Source organism: Cladosporium halotolerans, assembly GCF_011745625.1.
Source record: "Cladosporium halotolerans strain TM138-S3 chromosome Unknown Sca16, whole genome shotgun sequence".
Classification (NCBI taxonomy): domain Eukaryota; kingdom Fungi; phylum Ascomycota; class Dothideomycetes; order Cladosporiales; family Cladosporiaceae; genus Cladosporium; species Cladosporium halotolerans.
Genome location: NW_027191467.1, coordinates 568,672 through 586,444, shown reverse-complemented (window position 1 = coordinate 586,444; position 17,773 = coordinate 568,672). Strand labels below are relative to the sequence as shown.

The 17,773-nt window shown below is 58.3% G+C and overlaps 7 protein-coding genes across 7 annotated transcripts; 5 read left to right on the top strand and 2 right to left on the bottom strand.

Moving 5' to 3' along the window:
- The first annotated feature begins 465 nt into the window (after positions 1–465).
- Positions 466–2,847, top strand: WHR41_04933 (uncharacterized protein). The gene is made up of 2 exons (XM_069373539.1): positions 466–843; positions 970–2,847. The coding sequence occupies exons 1-2, from the start codon at positions 774–776 to the stop codon at positions 2,481–2,483; spliced, it is 1,584 nt and encodes a 527-aa protein (XP_069229228.1). The 5' UTR covers positions 466–773; the 3' UTR covers positions 2,484–2,847.
- Positions 2,848–3,777: 930 nt separating this feature from the next.
- WHR41_04932 (uncharacterized protein) lies at positions 3,778–4,653 on the bottom strand (the record flags this gene model as incomplete). The annotated part of the gene is made up of 2 exons (XM_069373538.1): positions 3,778–4,094; positions 4,335–4,653. 2 exons carry the CDS (start codon positions 4,651–4,653, stop codon positions 3,778–3,780), a joined length of 636 nt encoding a protein of 211 aa, XP_069229227.1.
- Positions 4,654–5,078: 425 nt separating this feature from the next.
- WHR41_04931 (uncharacterized protein) lies at positions 5,079–7,199 on the bottom strand. Its single transcript, XM_069373537.1, has 2 exons — positions 5,770–7,199; positions 5,079–5,709 (listed from the first exon to the last, which is right to left on the bottom strand). The coding sequence occupies exons 1-2, from the start codon at positions 6,872–6,874 to the stop codon at positions 5,633–5,635; spliced, it is 1,182 nt and encodes a 393-aa protein (XP_069229230.1). The 5' UTR covers positions 6,875–7,199; the 3' UTR covers positions 5,079–5,632.
- A 90-nt stretch (positions 7,200–7,289) lies between these two features.
- On the top strand, positions 7,290–8,870 carry WHR41_04930 (uncharacterized protein). Its single transcript, XM_069373536.1, has 2 exons — positions 7,290–7,671; positions 7,742–8,870. Exons 1-2 carry the CDS (start codon positions 7,371–7,373, stop codon positions 8,806–8,808), a joined length of 1,368 nt encoding a protein of 455 aa, XP_069229229.1. The 5' UTR covers positions 7,290–7,370; the 3' UTR covers positions 8,809–8,870.
- A 216-nt stretch (positions 8,871–9,086) lies between these two features.
- On the top strand, positions 9,087–11,307 carry WHR41_04929 (uncharacterized protein). Its single transcript, XM_069373535.1, has 2 exons — positions 9,087–9,535; positions 9,590–11,307. Exons 1-2 carry the CDS (start codon positions 9,395–9,397, stop codon positions 11,189–11,191), a joined length of 1,743 nt encoding a protein of 580 aa, XP_069229114.1. The 5' UTR covers positions 9,087–9,394; the 3' UTR covers positions 11,192–11,307.
- A 769-nt stretch (positions 11,308–12,076) lies between these two features.
- On the top strand, positions 12,077–16,208 carry WHR41_04928 (uncharacterized protein). Its single transcript, XM_069373534.1, has 3 exons — positions 12,077–12,327; positions 12,399–15,613; positions 15,688–16,208. Exons 2-3 carry the CDS (start codon positions 12,575–12,577, stop codon positions 15,832–15,834), a joined length of 3,186 nt encoding a protein of 1,061 aa, XP_069229115.1. The 5' UTR covers positions 12,077–12,327; positions 12,399–12,574; the 3' UTR covers positions 15,835–16,208.
- A 279-nt stretch (positions 16,209–16,487) lies between these two features.
- Positions 16,488–17,416, top strand: WHR41_04927 (uncharacterized protein; the record flags this gene model as incomplete). Its single annotated transcript, XM_069373533.1, has 4 exons — positions 16,488–16,553; positions 16,657–17,154; positions 17,250–17,300; positions 17,357–17,416. The coding sequence occupies 4 exons, from the start codon at positions 16,488–16,490 to the stop codon at positions 17,414–17,416; spliced, it is 675 nt and encodes a 224-aa protein (XP_069229118.1).
- Between the last annotated feature and the right edge of the window lie 357 nt (positions 17,417–17,773).

Here is a 17,773-nt window from a genome sequence, read left to right as displayed (position 1 = left end):
TCGCCGCGTGCCACCACTGAAACCGTTGACGAGAGGCGATGGATGGTGGTGCGGTGTGGCAGCGTTGTTGGCGCAAAGCTGACTGACTGCCTGGGTTGGCGCGCTGTTGGTGTACCGCGAGCGGCGCTGTGGAATGGATGAACGGGCGCTATCGCCTTTAGGACAGCGAGTAGTAAAGTAGTGGTGCCAGTCGGAGCGGCCCTCGCCTGGCAAGAAGCAACAGTGGTCGCGCGGGCGTGGGGAGGGATGGGCCAGGACGGCTCATCAGACTATGATCCATCCTTTCGTGTCATCCTGCCCGGCCAAAAGCAAAGCGCCGACCCTTCGCCATCTCCATGGGGCCACTGCTGTCTGCGGGCCAAGCCTTGCGCCCTCACCCACTTGCCGCGAGGGAAGCACTGCCAGCTGCATCTCGGCGCGGCGCCGTTTAATTACCTTCTAGCCTCACAGCCTAGCACGATAAGGTGAGCACTGCTGAGCGAAAGGGCCCGGTCGGGTGGGTAGATCGCCTCTGCGCTTCCAAGAACGCCCTCCATTTATCACTGCCATCCTGCCCGTCTGCCTGCCTCCACCCTTGTTTTAGCATCGCATCTTCTATTCATCCACCCACTCTCTCCCTCTCTCTCTCTCTCTGTCCGCCTCCACCCACTGCACGCTTCCACGCTGCAGCACGGCGTCTCTCCCCACGCCACCACGCCTCCCGGACCATTGTACGACTGTACTTCACTTACCGCCCTCACGAGGTCTCGTCGTCCGTCTGAACATCCGCCATCATGTCGTACTCCTGGATGGGAGACCCTGCGGTCTTCAATGGCACCAACGAGAGCACCGGTGGTGATTCCAGTATGTCCCTCCATACCCCACACACTTCCCGCCATTCCATTGTCGTGTGACCACACAACACTGCCAATGGGAGAAACACAATCGTTGAGAAGACACAATGGAAAACAAGTACTAACACACTTCCAGCCGTCGAAAACCTGAACCAATGGTACCAGGCCGGTGACCAGGCCTACATTCTCGTCTCCGCCGCCATGGTCATTCTCATGGTTCCCGGTCTCGGTTTCCTCTACTCCGGTCTCGCAAGAAGAAAGTCGGCGCTGAGCATGATCTACGCCTGTCTCGGTTCATACACTATCGTCTGCTTTCAATGGTATTTCTGGGGATACTCTCTGGCCTTTAGCGACACCGCAACCAACGGCTTCATCGGTAACCTTCGCAAATTCGGTCTCATGAACACCCTCGGCGCCCCCAGTCCCGGCTCGACCCTCATCCCCGACCTCCTCTTCGCCTTCTACCAGATGCAGTTCTGCGCCGTCACCGCCGCCATTACCGCAGGTGCCGTCGCTGAGCGCGGTCGTCTCATCCCCTTCTTCGTCTTCATCTTCTTCTGGGCCACCATCGTCTACTGCCCCGTCGCCTGCTGGGCTTGGGGTGCCAACGGTTGGGCCTTCAGCTGGGGTGTCCTCGACTACGCCGGCGGTGGACCTGTCGAGATCGTCTCCGGTATGGCCGCTCTCGCCTACTCCTGGGTTCTCGGCCGTCGTCAAGAAAAGATGATGCTCAACTTCCGCCCTCACAACGTCTCCCTCATCACCCTCGGCACCGTCTTCCTCTGGTTCGGCTGGCTCGGCTTCAACGGTGGCTCCTCCTTCGGCGCCAACCTCCGCGCCGTCATGGCCTGCTGGAACTCCAACCTCACCGGCTGCTTCGGTGCCATGACCTGGGTTCTCCTCGACTGGCGCCTCGCCCGCAAGTGGTCCATGGTCGGCTGGTGCTCCGGCCTCATTTCCGGCCTCGTCGCCGCCACCCCTGCCTCCGGCTACCTCACCCCCTGGGGCTCCGTCATCCTCGGCATCGTCACCGGCGTCGTCGCCAACTTCTCCACCAAGATCAAGTACTGGATCAAGATCGACGACTCCATGGACGTCTTCGCCGAGCACGGCGTCGCCGGCATGGTCGGACTCCTCTTCAACGCCTTCCTCGGCGCCGACTACATCGTCGGCCTGCAGGGCGTCGCCGAAGCCGACTCCTCCGTCGGCGGCTTCCTCACCGGCAACTTCGCCAGCATCTACAAGCAGATCGCCTACATCGTCGCCTGCACCGCCTACACCTTCGTCGTGTCCGCCCTGATCGCCTACGCCATCAACTTCATCCCCGGCCTGCACCTGCGCGCGTCGGAGGAGGCCGAACTCCTCGGCATGGACGACGACCAGCTCGGCGAGTTCGCCTACGACTACGTCGAGGTCCGCCGCGACTACCTCGCCTGGACCCCCGCGACCGGCGAGCAGAACGGCGAGGGCCACAACATCCCTCAGGGCGAGCGCCACGGCATCGCGGGCCACTCCCAGATGCTCGAGGGCAAGGAGCCCAGCGAGAGCAGCGTCGACCACCAGCACCCCGTCGCCGCGGGCGACAGGCACGCGCAGGCCTACGAGAAGGCGGAGCGCGAGAAGGCGGCTGGCGGCCACGCTGAGTCGTGATCGCTTGCTTGCTTGCTTGATCGTTTTAATTTGCCGTTGGAATGGTGCTGTGCACTACTACCTGAAGGAAAAAAAATTTAATAGACATTCGGCCTCGTCCGGGCCTCGGTCTTGATGTATGGCGAATGAGTCTTTTTTTTTTCTCTTGTTCCTGTTTACTTTTTATGTTTCGAGATACCATTAGCGCTACACCAAAGCTGTCGGCTCTAGCACGCAGCACAGCAGTCTTCGTGTCATGTCATGATGGACACAGATATCACAACGAAATGGCACTGCAGACTCCCTTCCTATTTTTACCTATCATATCATACTTTTGACCAAAAAGACCTGTACGATTAGATCGATCAATCAAACGTCTGAACCATTCCACCTCTCACTCCCCCTCTCCCCCTCTACTTCCTTCTCCGCTCTCCCCGCGCCGACGTGAACATCTAGCGACTCCATCCTCGCCCGCCGCGTCCACGCCTCGCCTCCCCTGCTCTCAAACACCATTCCCCGGACCAACCAATCCCTGCTTCGCAGGAAATCATAAATACAAACGCGAGACACGCAGCGCAGCGCAGCCGAGCGAACCGCCCTGCATATCAGCCAGCCCATCCCAAAAACAACCCTGTCATCCGCCCCCGAAGTCCTACTACCACCCATGTCCCGCTCGCGTTCAAGTCAAACTTCGCTTGCGGGCCTCGCCTGGCTCTGGCGCTGGCTGGATGCAGGGTGGGTGCAGGGTGTGATTTAGGCGAGGTGCTAAGTACCGTCTGCGGCCGAAGGAGCCGGAGCCGGAGATAGGCTTCTTTCTGGATTCGGCGTCGCTTGGGTGGGAGTTCAGAAGGGGGAAAGCGAACACGGATGGTGAGGAGAAGGGGGTTTCTTTCTTTGCTTCTTGGCTGCTTTGAGGTGGTCAGGGAGAGGTGCGGTAGGATGGCTTGTATCGTAGTGGGTATATATACATAACTAGTAGGCGGTTGCTTGCTTGCTTGCTTGCTTTCCTCCCTTATTTCCCGGTGTGAATAGACGTTTGAGTAGGTGGTCTTTGGCTCGTTTGCTCTTCGTCGGCTGGAGTCTCGCCGGCAGGAGGGGGAATGATACTTTACTCACTCGGCGCTCACTCCACTACTCGTCGACGACAACGCTGTGGCCAGATTTTGTTCCAACGTGAACATCACCGTCGCACCGCACGCACGCCTTGCTCTTCCTCAATCCACTGACCCTCCCTCTCGACCATCCCCACAAGAACACCGTCACAGCACCAAACCCACCTCCTCCCCTCCAATTCATCCCCTCCCTACTACCACTCCTACTGAACCGGCGGCACAAAACCCTCCCCCTCGCCCTCCCTCCCCATCAACTCCCCCGACCCCGGCCTCCCCACCCTCCAAACAACCGTATCCACCCTCCCCAGCCTCTCGCACTCAAACTCGTCCTCGAGCGTCCGCACAGCGCGGAACCCGCACTTCTCCAGGACGCGCGCGGAAGCGGCGTTGGGGGCGACGACGTAGGCTTCGATGTAGTCGAAGCCTGGCGTGGAGGGAGAGCAGGAGGGGGGCATGCGGGCGAAGAAAGCCGGGATGAAAGCTTGCAGGGCTTCGGTTGCGTAGCCTTTGCCTGTGTGGGCTGGGAGGGGGGAGGGGTTGTTAGCCTGGTGGGGATGGATGGGGTGATGGGCCGAGGACGGGGGCGGGGGGGTGTTCGGTGCAGGTGCTCTTTCTTGGGGGTTTGCTCACTGAAGCTGGAAGGGAATGAAGGGAGGAGAGGAAAAGAAGGGAAACCCAGGAACAGAACGAGGATCTCCCCTCTTGAGGGAAATGAACAAAACCGAAACCAAGACCAAAATGAAAAAAACAAGTAACTTACCAGGATGCACCAAATACCCGACCTCCGGCCACGCATAGCTGCCCATGATCCCCACCAGCTCCCCTTCCCCTCCATCCTCCTTCCTCTTCAACACCACGAAATTAAACACCCCCTCCCCCAACACCCTCGCGCTAACCCACTTCTCCGCCCGGGCCAAATCGCCCTTCGGGACGACGCCCGAGGTGAATTCCATCGTGGCCGGGTCGGTGATGATGGGGAGGAGGGATGGGAGGTCGGAAGGAAGCGCGGTGCGGAGGGTGAGGCGGGGGGTTTGGAGGGTTGTTAGGGGTGGGGTTGGGAGGGTTGAGGGGTCTGTCATTTTTGTCGGGGCGGGAGGGGTTTGATTTTGATTTTGGAGTTTTCGAGGATTGGATGTCGTTGTTGTCGTTGGGTGTGTTGGGGTTGTTAGGGTTCGGGTTGGGGTTAGGATGGACGAGGTGATGTGAGGGCGATCGAAGGGGTGAGGATGGGATCAATGGGACCGGGTGTCCGTAGCTTATGGTGGACTTGAATGGAATTGTGGATGACTCATTAGACGATGTGTTTTGGACGGTGTTGTTGCGATACGACTGGCGATGTAACGTCGAGTGGAATTTTCCGATAATATGGGGATGACTAAGATGTGACTGTGAGATGCGATGCCAGAAAGCGTGCGGCTGAGACACAAAAAGCCATTGAAATCCAGACGAGGCTGGACGGGAAAAGTACTAAAATTAAGAGTCGGAACCAGAAAACAATGGCAAATCGCTGAGAACTTGACCATCAATTTATGACACATATCTACAAGAAGCCCCCGCACCATCCTTTTTCTTTTTATATTCCCAAGACAAGAGGAAACCATCCTCGCAGCACCAGCGCTTGGCTTGCTTCGATAATCCAAAACTCATTCAAAAGGGAATCGTCAAAACCATCAGATGAAGCGCCGGTCCCGCTATGCAAAGATCAAAAATACTAACGCCAAGACACATGCTGTGAAAGAGACAGGTTGCTGGGAAACCTGTCTGATGCCTCCGGATTGTGGAGGTGCGACTCCTGTTGCGATGCCGGGCCCTGAGTCCGTCGGGAGCACGACTGGCCCAGACGAAGACGAGACTTCGGACTCTGCTGAAGACTCTTGCTCGCCGCGGACGATCGTGCTCGCCTGCAGGATCTCGCCGGCTTTCATTGGAAAGTTGGAGGTCGGGCAGTTCGCAGGGTATAGAGTCGTGGGGAAACCGCGCTCGTCGAAACCGGTGGAGATACCTTCGCCAACAGTGGCTGTGGTGAGGAAGCCCTGGACGTCGTAGGACGTCACGACTTTATACCCAGAAGCGGAACAGTAGCCCGCAACTGAGGCCGCCGGCAACAAGGGCGACGAGACGGGAGGGGATGTCGACTGGAATGATTTGTTAGTACATAAGATCAGTCAGGGGTGAGCGCTCTGGGAGGTTCTTACTCACTGGGGCCGCACTGGGTGGAACGACTTTTCCGTTGGAAGCGACGGTCCACCCAGATGGAAGGCCAGGGTAGTTGGTGTTGGTGACAGCCGGAGCAGAGCTGAAAGTTGTCGACTGAGGAACCCAAGGGTAAACGCTTGGGGTTGTGTAGGTGCCCTCTTGACTACGGTGGGTGCCCTCGAAAGGTTCGGGGTTACCGCTAGCAGCTGCCGATGACACTTGGGGAGCAGTGGTGTCAGTACCGCTTGCTGCACCGACATTCGCATTGACTTGGCCGTTTTCAGCGACAATGCTTCCCCAGGTGCCACTCTGATCGCCGTAGCTGTACTTGTCACCGGTAGAATAGTCAATGACAGAGACAGATTGTACGACCATAGTGAAAGGTCCTTGGGTGTAGTCGGTTGGACCGCGAGACCAGCCAATGGTACCCTGTGGGTTGCCAGGATCACCACCACTCCAAATGCCGAGCTTGAACTGACAGGGAGTTTGAGGGAATTGGCCATGAGCGTCACTTTCCTCAAGGACTCGTACTGTCTGGCCATCGATCTGCCAGACGATGCGTTCATTTGTCCAGTCGATAGTGTAAGTGTGAAACTGGTTCTGCGAGTCGGTGACTGCGTGGACTGCAGCTCTGTCGTAGGTCGTTGTCTGACCCTTGCCAAAGTAGTTGCTCTGCACTTCGTCGTTGGCAGCTCCCAACCATTCCCAGTCAATCTCGTCAAGAGTATCCGATTGCAACACGACAGAGCTGACGATACCCGCTCCAGGTGCTGCCTTCATGACCACCTCGACGTGTCCAAACATGATATACCAATTCGAGTTAAGCTGTGGTGCATCGCCGGATTGCGCGACGGTCAAGTGTACGCCGTCAGACTGGTAGACTGGATTGCCTTGAGGGGAGAATTCCGAAGATTGACCGGCGGTGAAGTCAGCGCTGGTGGCTCGTCCAAGGGCGGTGTCGGGAGGACATGATTGTGTCGTGGGATCGCATTGTGTGTATGTCTGCTGATGTGAAGGGTGGGCGAAGAGGATTGCTGTGATGGTAGCGAGAGTTGCGAGCCGCAGCGGCGACCGCATGGCTAAGATATCGTTGAGGGATAGCATTGAGCCGTCGGTCCGCTGCACTATGGTACCGAAGGATGCGGTAGTTAGAGAAGGGTGGGATGCAGAGCTGGGTCGAAGGTGAGCACAAGATGGGGAACGGATAGGCTGACTGCTTTGGTGCGAGGAAGGCGCTATTAGTGAGAGAACTAAGATGCAGCCAGCCACCTACAGAGCTAGTTTTGAAACGCGCGTACGTCAAGGGCTGTGCTATAGCATGGCATTGGGCCTATGCGCTGTACCGGCACACACACGAGCGGTGGGTGGTGATTAGTCGCTGGCGTTTTGGCGGAGGCTGGAGATGGCTGGGTAGCTCTGGGGATGTGGACCGAGCTTCGGGCCGTTGCAGCCTGACGAGTGGCAATGTGTGCCTGAATTCTGGATGACTCGTTCCGACTGCGGTCAAATCGGTGCAAATCACACCAACCAGACGCCACCGCTGCGGTGTACCTTGACTGTGCCGTCAACCACCTGGATATATTATATATATACCAAGGCCATGTCTCTCACTAACGCTTCTGCCGAGGACGCGGCACGCGCAGCCAAGCTGTCTTCAAGAAAGCTCGCGACCCTGCCCACGTCCGCCAGAAATGATGCCTTGGATGCTGTTCATGATGCTCTCGCCGCTGCGCGCGACGACATCTTGACTGCTAATGCCAAAGATCTGGAACTCGCTCAGAAGTCCGCCAAGGATGGCCAACTCAACCCCAGTATTGTCAAGCGTCTCGATCTTTCCCGTCCAGGCAAGTTCGAGGACATGCTGCAGGGTATCAAAGATGTCAGGAATCTCGAAGATCCAGGTAGGTGCTTCAACACGATGTCACTTTTTCTTCTCTATTCTCTCAATCCTCCTGCTGACCGGCGATGCAGTCGGCAGGGTGGACTTACGCACAGGGCTTGACGACGGCTTGACGCTGCAGCGTCAGACGTGTCCCATCGGTGTACTCCTGATCATTTTCGAGGCGCGTCCTGAAGTCATCGCGAACATTGCATCGTTGGCGATCAAGTCTGCAAATGCTGCCATCCTGAAGGGTGGAAAGGAATCGACGGAATCTTTCAAAGCCATTTCTACTGTTATTTCGAAGGCACTCGACAAGACCGATGTTCCCAACGACTCCGTCCAGATGATCGCTACCAGAGATGTGGTCGACGCATTGCTCGGTCTGAGCCAGTACGTCGACCTGGTCATTCCCCGTGGATCGAACGACCTCGTCAGCCACTGTCAGAGAAAAGCTCACATGCCCGTACTTGGCCACGCCGACGGACTCTGCCATCTCTACATTCATCCTGATGCCGACAAAGACATGTCCGTCAAGGTCGCAGTTGACTCCAAGACCGACTACCCGGCTGCCTGCAACGCCGTAGAGACTCTGCTCGTCCACGAGGACGCACTAAAGACGATTCTCCCAGCGGTCGCCTCTGGGCTGATCGCAAAGGGCGTCACCCTCAAGTGTGACCAGCAGTCTAAAGCGTCTCTTTCAACCGAACTCTCAAAAGACGAGGCCACCAAGCTCGAGGATGCCACCGACGCAGACTTCAACACCGAGTTCCTCGACCTTGTCCTCGCCATCAAGACCGTCTCCGCCACTCCTTCAGACCCGATCGCCGCGGTTGATGCAGCCATCGATCACATCAACACCCACGGCTCGCATCACACCGACGCCGTGCTGACTTCCAGCAAGGAAGTCGCTGACCGCTTCTGCAATGGCGTTGACTCTGCATGCAAGTTCTGGAATGCGAGCACGCGTTTCTGCGATGGTATGAGGTTCGGCTTCGGTACCGAGGTTGGTATCAGCACCAACAAGGTGCACGCGAGAGGACCTGTAGGCTTGGAGGGTCTGATGATTCACGAGTATCGCCTGGTGGGCAATGGGCAGACCGCTGCCATGTATGGATCTGGTGGAAAGCAGTACAAGCACAAGAAGCTGCCGTTGTAGGTCGGTCGATATATGCCTGAATGATATGGATGATAATAAAAGTTGATGTTACACTTGACCAATTACCGCTACCAGTTCAAGTGGGCACACCGTGAGCAGCATTGTACAATACGGGAAGTGTTCAGCATACAATGGTATTGTGGCATCGGTACCTGCAGACATGTCGTGTAACGTCGGCCTGCAAGCCGTGACCTCGTGGTTCCCTGTTCTGCTCTGCGGGGTCGCAACGAGAAGGCTGTCGATGGCTGCTGTCACCGAACGCCTTCCACTTTCGTGTCACACAACTGCTTTTCCCAGATCACAGGGTCAATATATGCACACCTGCGGAGATTCGACACCTCTTAAATAACGTTCGACCCTTGCATATCGCTTGGCACATGGTGAAACCGTAGCATCCCAACCCAACCCCGCGGCCTTCCGCACGCACGGTCTGCAGATCCGGGGCGAGAGGAGTGGGATACTAGCGTTGGTTAATGTCTCAAAACAAACACCTTCGCCTCCTCAGAGCTGTGTTCGACTCTGCTCGAGTCGTACCCTCTGAACACGACATTACAGCTCGCGCGGCAAGCTGCGAGCATACATAATCATGAAGCTAATCTCCACCTACCTCACGCTCTTCGCCGCCACAGCATCGGCGATCTGGCCGTTGCCTTCCTCTTACGAGCACGGTGACCAAGTACTCTGGATCGAGCAGAGCGTCAAGGTGACCTACAATGGCGCCGAACAGGTACCTTCATGCAATGTGCTGCCGCCCGGGGAGGAAACCACTTACCAGTATCAGAGTCAGTTGAAGTCTTACGGACACGGCGGCAACGATGGGAACCACACCGGCTCGGCCTCTCAGCGTATCGTGACGAACGCTATCCAGCGGACTCGCGACACAATTTTCGAGAAGGGCTTCGTGCCGTGGAAGTTCAACCCTCGCTTCTCGAGTTTTGAGCCTGACAGCAGCGGAGACAAGGCTCTGGTCCACACCATCGCGCTGAAGCAGAACGGCTCCGACTCGGAAGACATCCTCAAGGCCATGACCGGCGACGTCGACGAATCCTACACCTTGACCCTGTCCGAAGACGGCGAAGCGACCATCATAGCCGCATCCTCCATCGGCCTCGCGCACGGCCTGACGACCTTCACGCAGCTATTCTACAAACACACCGCCGGCGGCGCATACACAAACCTCGCCCCCGTGACCATAACCGACGCGCCTCTCTTCCCCTGGCGCGGCCTCAACGTCGACACCTCGCGCACCTTCAAGCCGCTGGCCGACATGTACCGCACCATCGACGCGCTGGCCTACAGCAAATTCAACCGCCTGCACTGGCACATCACGGACTCGCAGGCCTGGCCGCTCGAGATCCCCTCCATGCCGGACCTGGCCGGCAAGGGCGCCTACGCGGCCTTCCAGATCTACTCGCCCGAGGACGTGCGCGCGGTGCAGGAGTACGGCGCGCTGCTGGGCGTGCAGGTGGTGCTCGAGATCGACCAGCCGGGCCACACGGCGTCCATCTGGCACAGCCGGCCGGAGCTGATCGCGGCCTTCGAGCAGCTGCCCAACTGGGACACGTACGCGGCCGAGCCGCCGTCGGGCACGCTGAAGCTGAACTCGAGCGCCGTGGACGACTTCCTCGAAGCGCTGTTCGACGACCTGCTGCCGCGCCTAAAGCCGCTGGCGGCCTACTTCCACCTCGGCGGCGACGAGGTCAACAAGAACTCGTACAACCTGGACGACACGGTGCGCAGCAACGAGTCCGCGGTCCTGCAGCCGCTGATGCAAGCCTTCATGGACCGCAACATGGCGCAAGTGACGGGCGCGGGCTTCGTGCCGCTCGTCTGGGAAGAGATGCTGCTGGACTGGAACCTCACCCTCCCGGCCAACACGATCGTGCAGAGCTGGCAGAGCGACGCCAACGTCGCGGCCGTGGCCGCGCAGGGCCACCGCGTGCTCGGGGGCAACTACAACTACTGGTACCTCGACTGCGGCAGCGGGCAGTGGCTCGACTTCCGCCCCGGCGCGTCATCGGAGCAGTTCTGGCCGTACGCAGATTACTGCTCGCCGCGCCACAACTGGCGCGTCATGTACAGCTACGACCCGCTGGCCGGCGTTCCTGCGAACGCGACACACCTCGTGCTTGGAGGTGAGACGCACATCTGGTCCGAGCAGACGGACGCGGTGAATCTGGATCGTATGGTGTGGCCGAGGGCGTGCGCGGCGGCGGAGGTGCTTTGGAGCGGGGCGAAGGATGCTGAGGGCAGGAATCGGAGTCAGATTGAGGCGAGCCCGCGCTTGAGCGATATGAGGGAGCGGTTGGTTGCGAGGGGTGTTATGGCGGAGCCGGTGCAGATGCCGTTCTGCACGATGAATGGCACGCAGTGCGCGTTGTAGCCTTGTAGGTGCGGATGGCTGGTTGGTGAGTGTGCGAGCGTTCGGCGGCTTTTCTTTCTGCACGGATTGGGAGCCTGATCCCTCCTACCTTAATGAAGCGATGTTCAGTATGGTCAGCGGGAAGTCACTGCTTTTTCCGATCAGTGCTCGTGACAACTTCCTCCAGACATGTTCAATAGCTGAACGACAGAGGTGAAGTCTGGAGCGATCAGTCAGCCCTCAGGCGGCCTCAGCCCCAAAGCAAGCCTCGCCTTCCCCACAAGGCTGGCTGGCTGGCTGGCTGGAGTGGTTCCGAAATAGTTTGCAGCCTCCGCCAAGTGGGCGGGTGTGCTGGTTATGAGGGAACCCGCGAGCGCCTCTTTCTGGGGCAGCCGGGGAAGAAATCGCGCACCAATGTGGTCAGACGGCAGCAGGGTAAGTACACATTACCCTCAGGTTACCGCATCGTCCGCGGGCGCGGAGCCGCGTGCTCGCAGGCCAAGCGGGTCTGCTCAATACTGGGGGTAATGAAGGGGTAATGGAAATAGAGAGGATACCCCAAGAGGCTGCTCCACGCGGAGGCCCCGTGGACAGGCCCGGCGGCGAGGTGAAGGCGTCTGGGGCGATCGGGTGCAGCCGCCTGGGCTGGGCCGGCGATGTGTCAAAGGCGCGGTGGTATTACGCTATGCTGCGAGGCTTTTGGCGCGCCAGACTCCGAGCGGCGGCCTCACGTGCTGGGGAAGAGAAAATCTGGAGAAGGCATTGGCTCTGGGCCGGCGCGATCTTCAGGTACGGCACGCTTAGCGGCCGGTGTGGTCGGCGGCAGTGGGTGCGTGAGGTGCGTTCGTGGTGGAGCTGGCAAGCTGCATAGGCCGAGGGCAGCCGGCCTTGCGTGTGTTGGACGGGCGTTGACGTGAGAGCAGAGACGATGCGTGTAGGTATATAAATGCCGCGAGGGCCACGAGGCTGTCTTGGATGCGAGAATTACGATCACTGCCACGCGTACCGCACCCTCACCGCACTCACTCACACGCCTCTCGCTGTCCGCCTTATCGCGAGTTTGCCTCTCGTTCCAGGCGATCCTTTATTTTTGGTGCATCTCGTGTCACCTTGAGCCGATAAGAAAGCTCCAGCCGACGCCATTGGCGACGCTCCAGGTAAGCAAGGTTTCAAGTCCACCGCCTCAGGAACAGTCATCTGATTCTGCCCGGAATTTGCCCTCACATAGACCGAGCGGCCTCTGACTTCTCGCTACAAAGACCTCTAGACCCTCCGGACCTCTAGATCCGCCCTCATACACTCCTACACCGACGCAGCCGAGCGCTCTGGTGAAAAGAACCCCGCCATCGTCCCACGAACGAGACGAACGCTACACATACACGCATACACATACACCCCGCCAACATGGCTTCACCCACACCCAATGGCATCGCCAACGGCGTTGCCAAACCCGTGAACAAGCACCTCGACACCGTCATCCGCGAGCCTGGCCGCCAGCCTTCGCCTCAGCCTACACATCTGGGCGTGCCCGGCACCGCCTCGCCCGTTCAGACCCCGCACATCCTCCAAGAAACCGGCAGCGGCTATGTCGCGCCCAAATTCGAGGGCAAAGAGCAGCAGATGGAGGACGTCGTGGCCGAGCTCGACCGCGCAGAGTTTATCCCCGAGGACTTCGTCAAGACCGAAGTCGAGTGGTTCTACAATGCCCTCGGCATCGACGACATGTACTTCAGCACTGAGAGCGTGCAGGCCATCGCCAGCCACATCCACTCGCTGTGGGCGGCCAAGGTGGCTGCGTACGCCCGGGGCGACAACAAGATGGTGATTCAACTGGACAAGGAGGATACCGACCACGCGGTCTACATTGACACCAGCGCTCCCGGCGTGACCAACGCCTCGGGACCTGGCTACGAGTCGAGGCTTGAATCCAAATACCTGGATGGCAGCAGAGGCGGCAACAGCTACCGCGTTGAGACCTTCCGCGCGCCTTCAGATGCTCAGCAGTCGATTCGCTGCTACTTCGTCTATCAGTCGAGTTTCAAAAACAAGAACCCGGCTCCGGGCGAGACCAGAATTGAAGAGCTTGGAGATGAGCGCTTCCTGCTCAAGGCCACCAACAACACCAAGATGATCTACCAGGGCATCCTTGACCAGGTCGTCACCCGCACCGGCCCTGTCATTGACATGTACGACATCGAGGGCATGCGCGAGAAGCGCCTCATTGTTGGTTTCAAGCAGGGCTCTGCTCTCGGCCTCTTCTCTGCCCTCAGCAGTCTTTACCACTACTACGGCTTGACTTCTTCCAGGAAGTACGTTGAGCAGTTCTCCAACGGCATCACCATCATTTCCATGTACCTTGCGCCTGCGCCCAATGCTTCCAGCAAGCACCCTCCGATTGAGGCCAGCATCCACCAGATCATGAAGGAGATCTCCCTCCTCTACTGCATTCCTCAGAACCGCTTCCAGGCCCACTTCATTTCTGGACGTCTGTCGCTGCAAGAGGCGATCTACGCGCACTGCGTGTGGATCTTCACCCAGCACTTCCTCAACAGACTCGGCAACGAGTACAACACCCTCGCCTCAGTCTTGGACTCAAGTAACACCGTCCACGCTGAGATTCTCGCTAAGTTGAAGAAGCGTCTGCGTAACGAGACCTTCACCGCCGACTACATTCTCGAGATCATTGATCAGTACCCTGATCTCATCCGCGCTCTCTACCTCGCATTCGCCAACCTGCATTACGTCCAGACTCGAGGCGATGCGGATAACTTCCTCCCCACACTGTCTTACCAGCGCATGTCCATCGACAGGGCGCTACCGGACAACGAGCTGAAAGACCTGATCTCCAAGAACACCGTCAACGAGCACCACATGATGGTCATGTCGGCCTTCCGCATCTTCAACAACGCCGTCCTCAAGACCAACTTCTACACCCCCACCAAGGTCGCTCTTTCTTTCCGTCTGAACCCCAGCTTCCTGCCCTCAGAGGAGTACGCACAGCCCCTGTACGGCATGTTCTTGGTCATCAGCTCCGAATTCAGAGGCTTCCATCTGCGCTTCAGGGATGTCGCGCGCGGCGGTATCCGTATCGTGAAATCTAGGAGTCGCGAGGCATACGCGATAAACGCCCGCTCGCTGTTCGACGAGAACTACAACCTCGCCAACACCCAGCAAAAGAAGAACAAGGATATCCCTGAAGGCGGCAGCAAGGGTGTCGTGCTGCTCGACTTCCAGCACCAGGACAAGATGACGGTCGCATTCGAGAAGTACATCGATTCGATCATGGACTTGCTCCTCCCTCCTACCAGTCCTGGTATCAAGGATCCCATTGTCGATCTCCACGGCAAGCAGGAGATCCTCTTCATGGGTCCGGACGAGAACACCGCCGACCTCGTCAACTGGGCCACCGAGCACGCCCGCAGCCGTGGTGCGCCTTGGTGGAAGTCTTTCTTCACTGGCAAGAGCCCCAAGCTCGGCGGCATTCCTCACGACAAGTACGGCATGACCACTCTCAGTGTCCGCGAGTACGTGACAGGCATCTACCGCAAGCTCAACCTGGACGAGAGCCAGGTCCGCAAGCTGCAGACCGGCGGCCCCGACGGCGACCTCGGCTCCAACGAGATCCTGCTCGGCAAGGAGAAGTATGTCGCCATCGTCGACGGTGCCGGCGTGCTGGTCGATCCTAACGGCATCGACCGCGCCGAGCTCCTCCGCCTGGCCTCGGAGCGCAAGATGATCAACAACTTCGACATCACCAAGCTCTCCTCCGCGGGCTACCGCGTGCTCGTCGAGGAGAACAACGTCAAGCTCCCCTCCGGCGAGGTCGTCAACAACGGCACCACCTTCCGCAACACCTTCCACCTCCGCAACCAAGAACAATTCGACATGTTCGTCCCCTGCGGCGGCCGCCCCGAGAGCATCGACTTCTCCTCCGCCACGCGCCTCATCGCCGACGGCAAGCCCAGCATCCCCTACATCGTCGAGGGCGCCAACCTCTTCATCACCCAGGAGGCCAAGCTCCGCCTCGAGAAGGCCGGCGCCATCGTCTTCAAAGACGCCTCCGCCAACAAGGGCGGCGTCACCTCCTCCTCCCTCGAGGTCCTCGCGTCCCTCTCTTTCGACGAGGCGGGCTTCATCGAGCACATGTGCGTCAAGCCCGACGGCTCCGTGCCGGACTTCTACCAGGCCTACGTCCGCCAGGTGCAGGCGACGATCCGCGAGAACGCGCGCCTGGAGTTCGAGACGCTGTGGCGCGAGGGCGAGGCCACGGGCGAGTCGCGCAGCATTTTGTCCGACAGGCTCAGTGTGGCCATCACGCGCATGGACGAGGAGCTGCAGGCCACGGAGCTGTGGGACAACCTGCAGCTGCGCAGGAGCGTGCTGGGCGACGCGCTGCCGCAGTTGCTGTTGCAGCAGATCGGGCTGGACAATATTCTCGAGAGGGTACGTATCGTCTTCTCCCTGTCGAAGAAAACACGAAGAAGACCTTTTTTTGCTAACGATACGTTTCACAACAGGTCCCCGAAGCCTACCTCCGCGCCATCTTTGGCTCCTTCCTCGCCTCCCGCTTCATCTACAGCATGGGCATCAGCGCCAGCCCCGTCAGCTTCTTCGCTTTCATGAACAAGCGCATGGCCAAGAGCGCGCAGGCGCTGCTTAACTAGGTGAGAAAGAGAAGAAGCGGGGAGAGGAACGCGAGTTTGGAATACACGGATATGGACACGGATACGACTTGAAATGTGCACAATGTGGAAGAACGATGGAAGACGGAATATGGTGGAGGAGGAAAACAAAAAAGTTTACTTTGATTGCATTTGCCTGGTGTCTCCTCTGTCTTTGGCCTCGCTACTAGAGCTTGACGTTAATGATTTGCTTTTTTTGTTTGGATTCGGAGGACAGGAATGCTAGGGGAGTGGAGGCTGTGGTGGTTGGAGGTGCGGTTTGCAATTTTGCGCCGCTCCGCCCTGGAATGACGGATCATCTCTCTCTCGTAAACGTAAACAATGCAGATTGTCGAGAAAGACTCTCGTCTAGACTATTTGGAGCGCGTGAAGACTCGTGGTCTTAAGGGCTGTGTGATTGGCAGCCTTTTCTCCGCTCGTTGGGTATCTTTACCTTGCCTTGCCTCGTGTTGTGGTGTTTCGTTGAATTTGGCAAATTGGTAGCTTACCTTCCCGACACGCGCTCACCACGACACCGTAAAGTCACGGCTTTGTCGATCGATCAGAGTTTCTTGCGTATGTCGCGCGATGCTGTTGTTGGTATGGCGAGGCATGGCTGACTGACCGCGATTACACAGCACGCGACACCAATCACCATGGCGAAAGCGCGCACGACTAAGGCTGCGCCGACCCGCGCCCCGAGTGCGCGTATCAAGGCTATCGTAAGTGACCTACCTGCTTGTCGTCTCCTCTTCGCCTTTCCGCTGGGAGTGCTGTTGGCGCAGCTCGCGCGACAACAAAGACTGACCTCGTCTGCCTCCTCAGGAGAAAGCCAAAGCAGCGGCTCCCAAGCCAGCCGCTCCATCGCCTAACAAGAAAGGTGCCGGCCCGCGAACCAAGTCCGCCGGCGTTACGAAGAAGAAGCCCGCGGCGAAGAAGGCTCCGGTCAAAAAGCAGGCGGCTGCGGCAAAGAAGCCTCCCGTCAAGAAAGCAGCCGCCAAACCTGCTGCCGCCGCAAAGCCCAAGCCTAAGCCGGCGCCGACGAAGGCCGCTGCTGCTCCGAAGAAGGCTGCTGACAAGAGCCCGAAGAAAACTGTCAAGAAGCCTGCTTCTTCTCCTTCGAAGGCGAAGGTGAAGGCGGATAAGGCTACGAAGAAGGTGGCCAAGAAGCCTAGCCCGAAGAAGCCTTCGCCGAAGAAGACATCACCGCCGAGGAAGGTGGAGTGCGCGCGCCCCTTGCGTTTTGGGGAGGCGGTGGGCAATCCGGTCGTTGCCGGGACGGAAATTTTGTCTGGACGCTGGCCGGGCAATCAGAAGGCGAAGGTGAGTTTAGTCGATAGTCGTCGTTGCACTTCAACATATGCTGGTCTTTGGCACGAGGTATGTCATTGTCGCCGCGTACTAATGGAAACGAACAGTCGCAGAGCCCAGGGAAGAAGAGTCCTGATCGGAATGGCCGAAAGTCAAAGGTGAATCTGTCTACAGCCGTCCGAGTTCGAGGATAGCCAACTGACAATGAATACAGAGCTTGAGCCCAGAGAAGGAGAACAGGGGATCGAGCAAGAAGAAGAACAACAGCTTCTGAGGCGGTGGAGTAATACTGCAGTAGTCGGAGATTATGTGGTGATGATTGGCTTTCCATCGTATTCCGTAATGTAATCCTTCTTCAGAGACAGTGCATACACGATCCTTGAATCGATCAATCGTCATAGCCAGAGCTTCCGAGGCCGAAGTCCGTTCGATGCTCGCGTGGCTATTGTTGGAAGTTGGGCGCGCATGATGAAGTGAGGCTCAGGGGCAGGAGGCTGAGACACGCCGACGACAGCTGACCATGCGTGACTCTCCTCCGCGCCCGCCCGTCTCGTCAGGTGTTCCCAACCCTCGAGCTCATATCTCGCCGTCACTTCATCCCGATATCTCGCGTCTTAAGGTGCTCGACCCC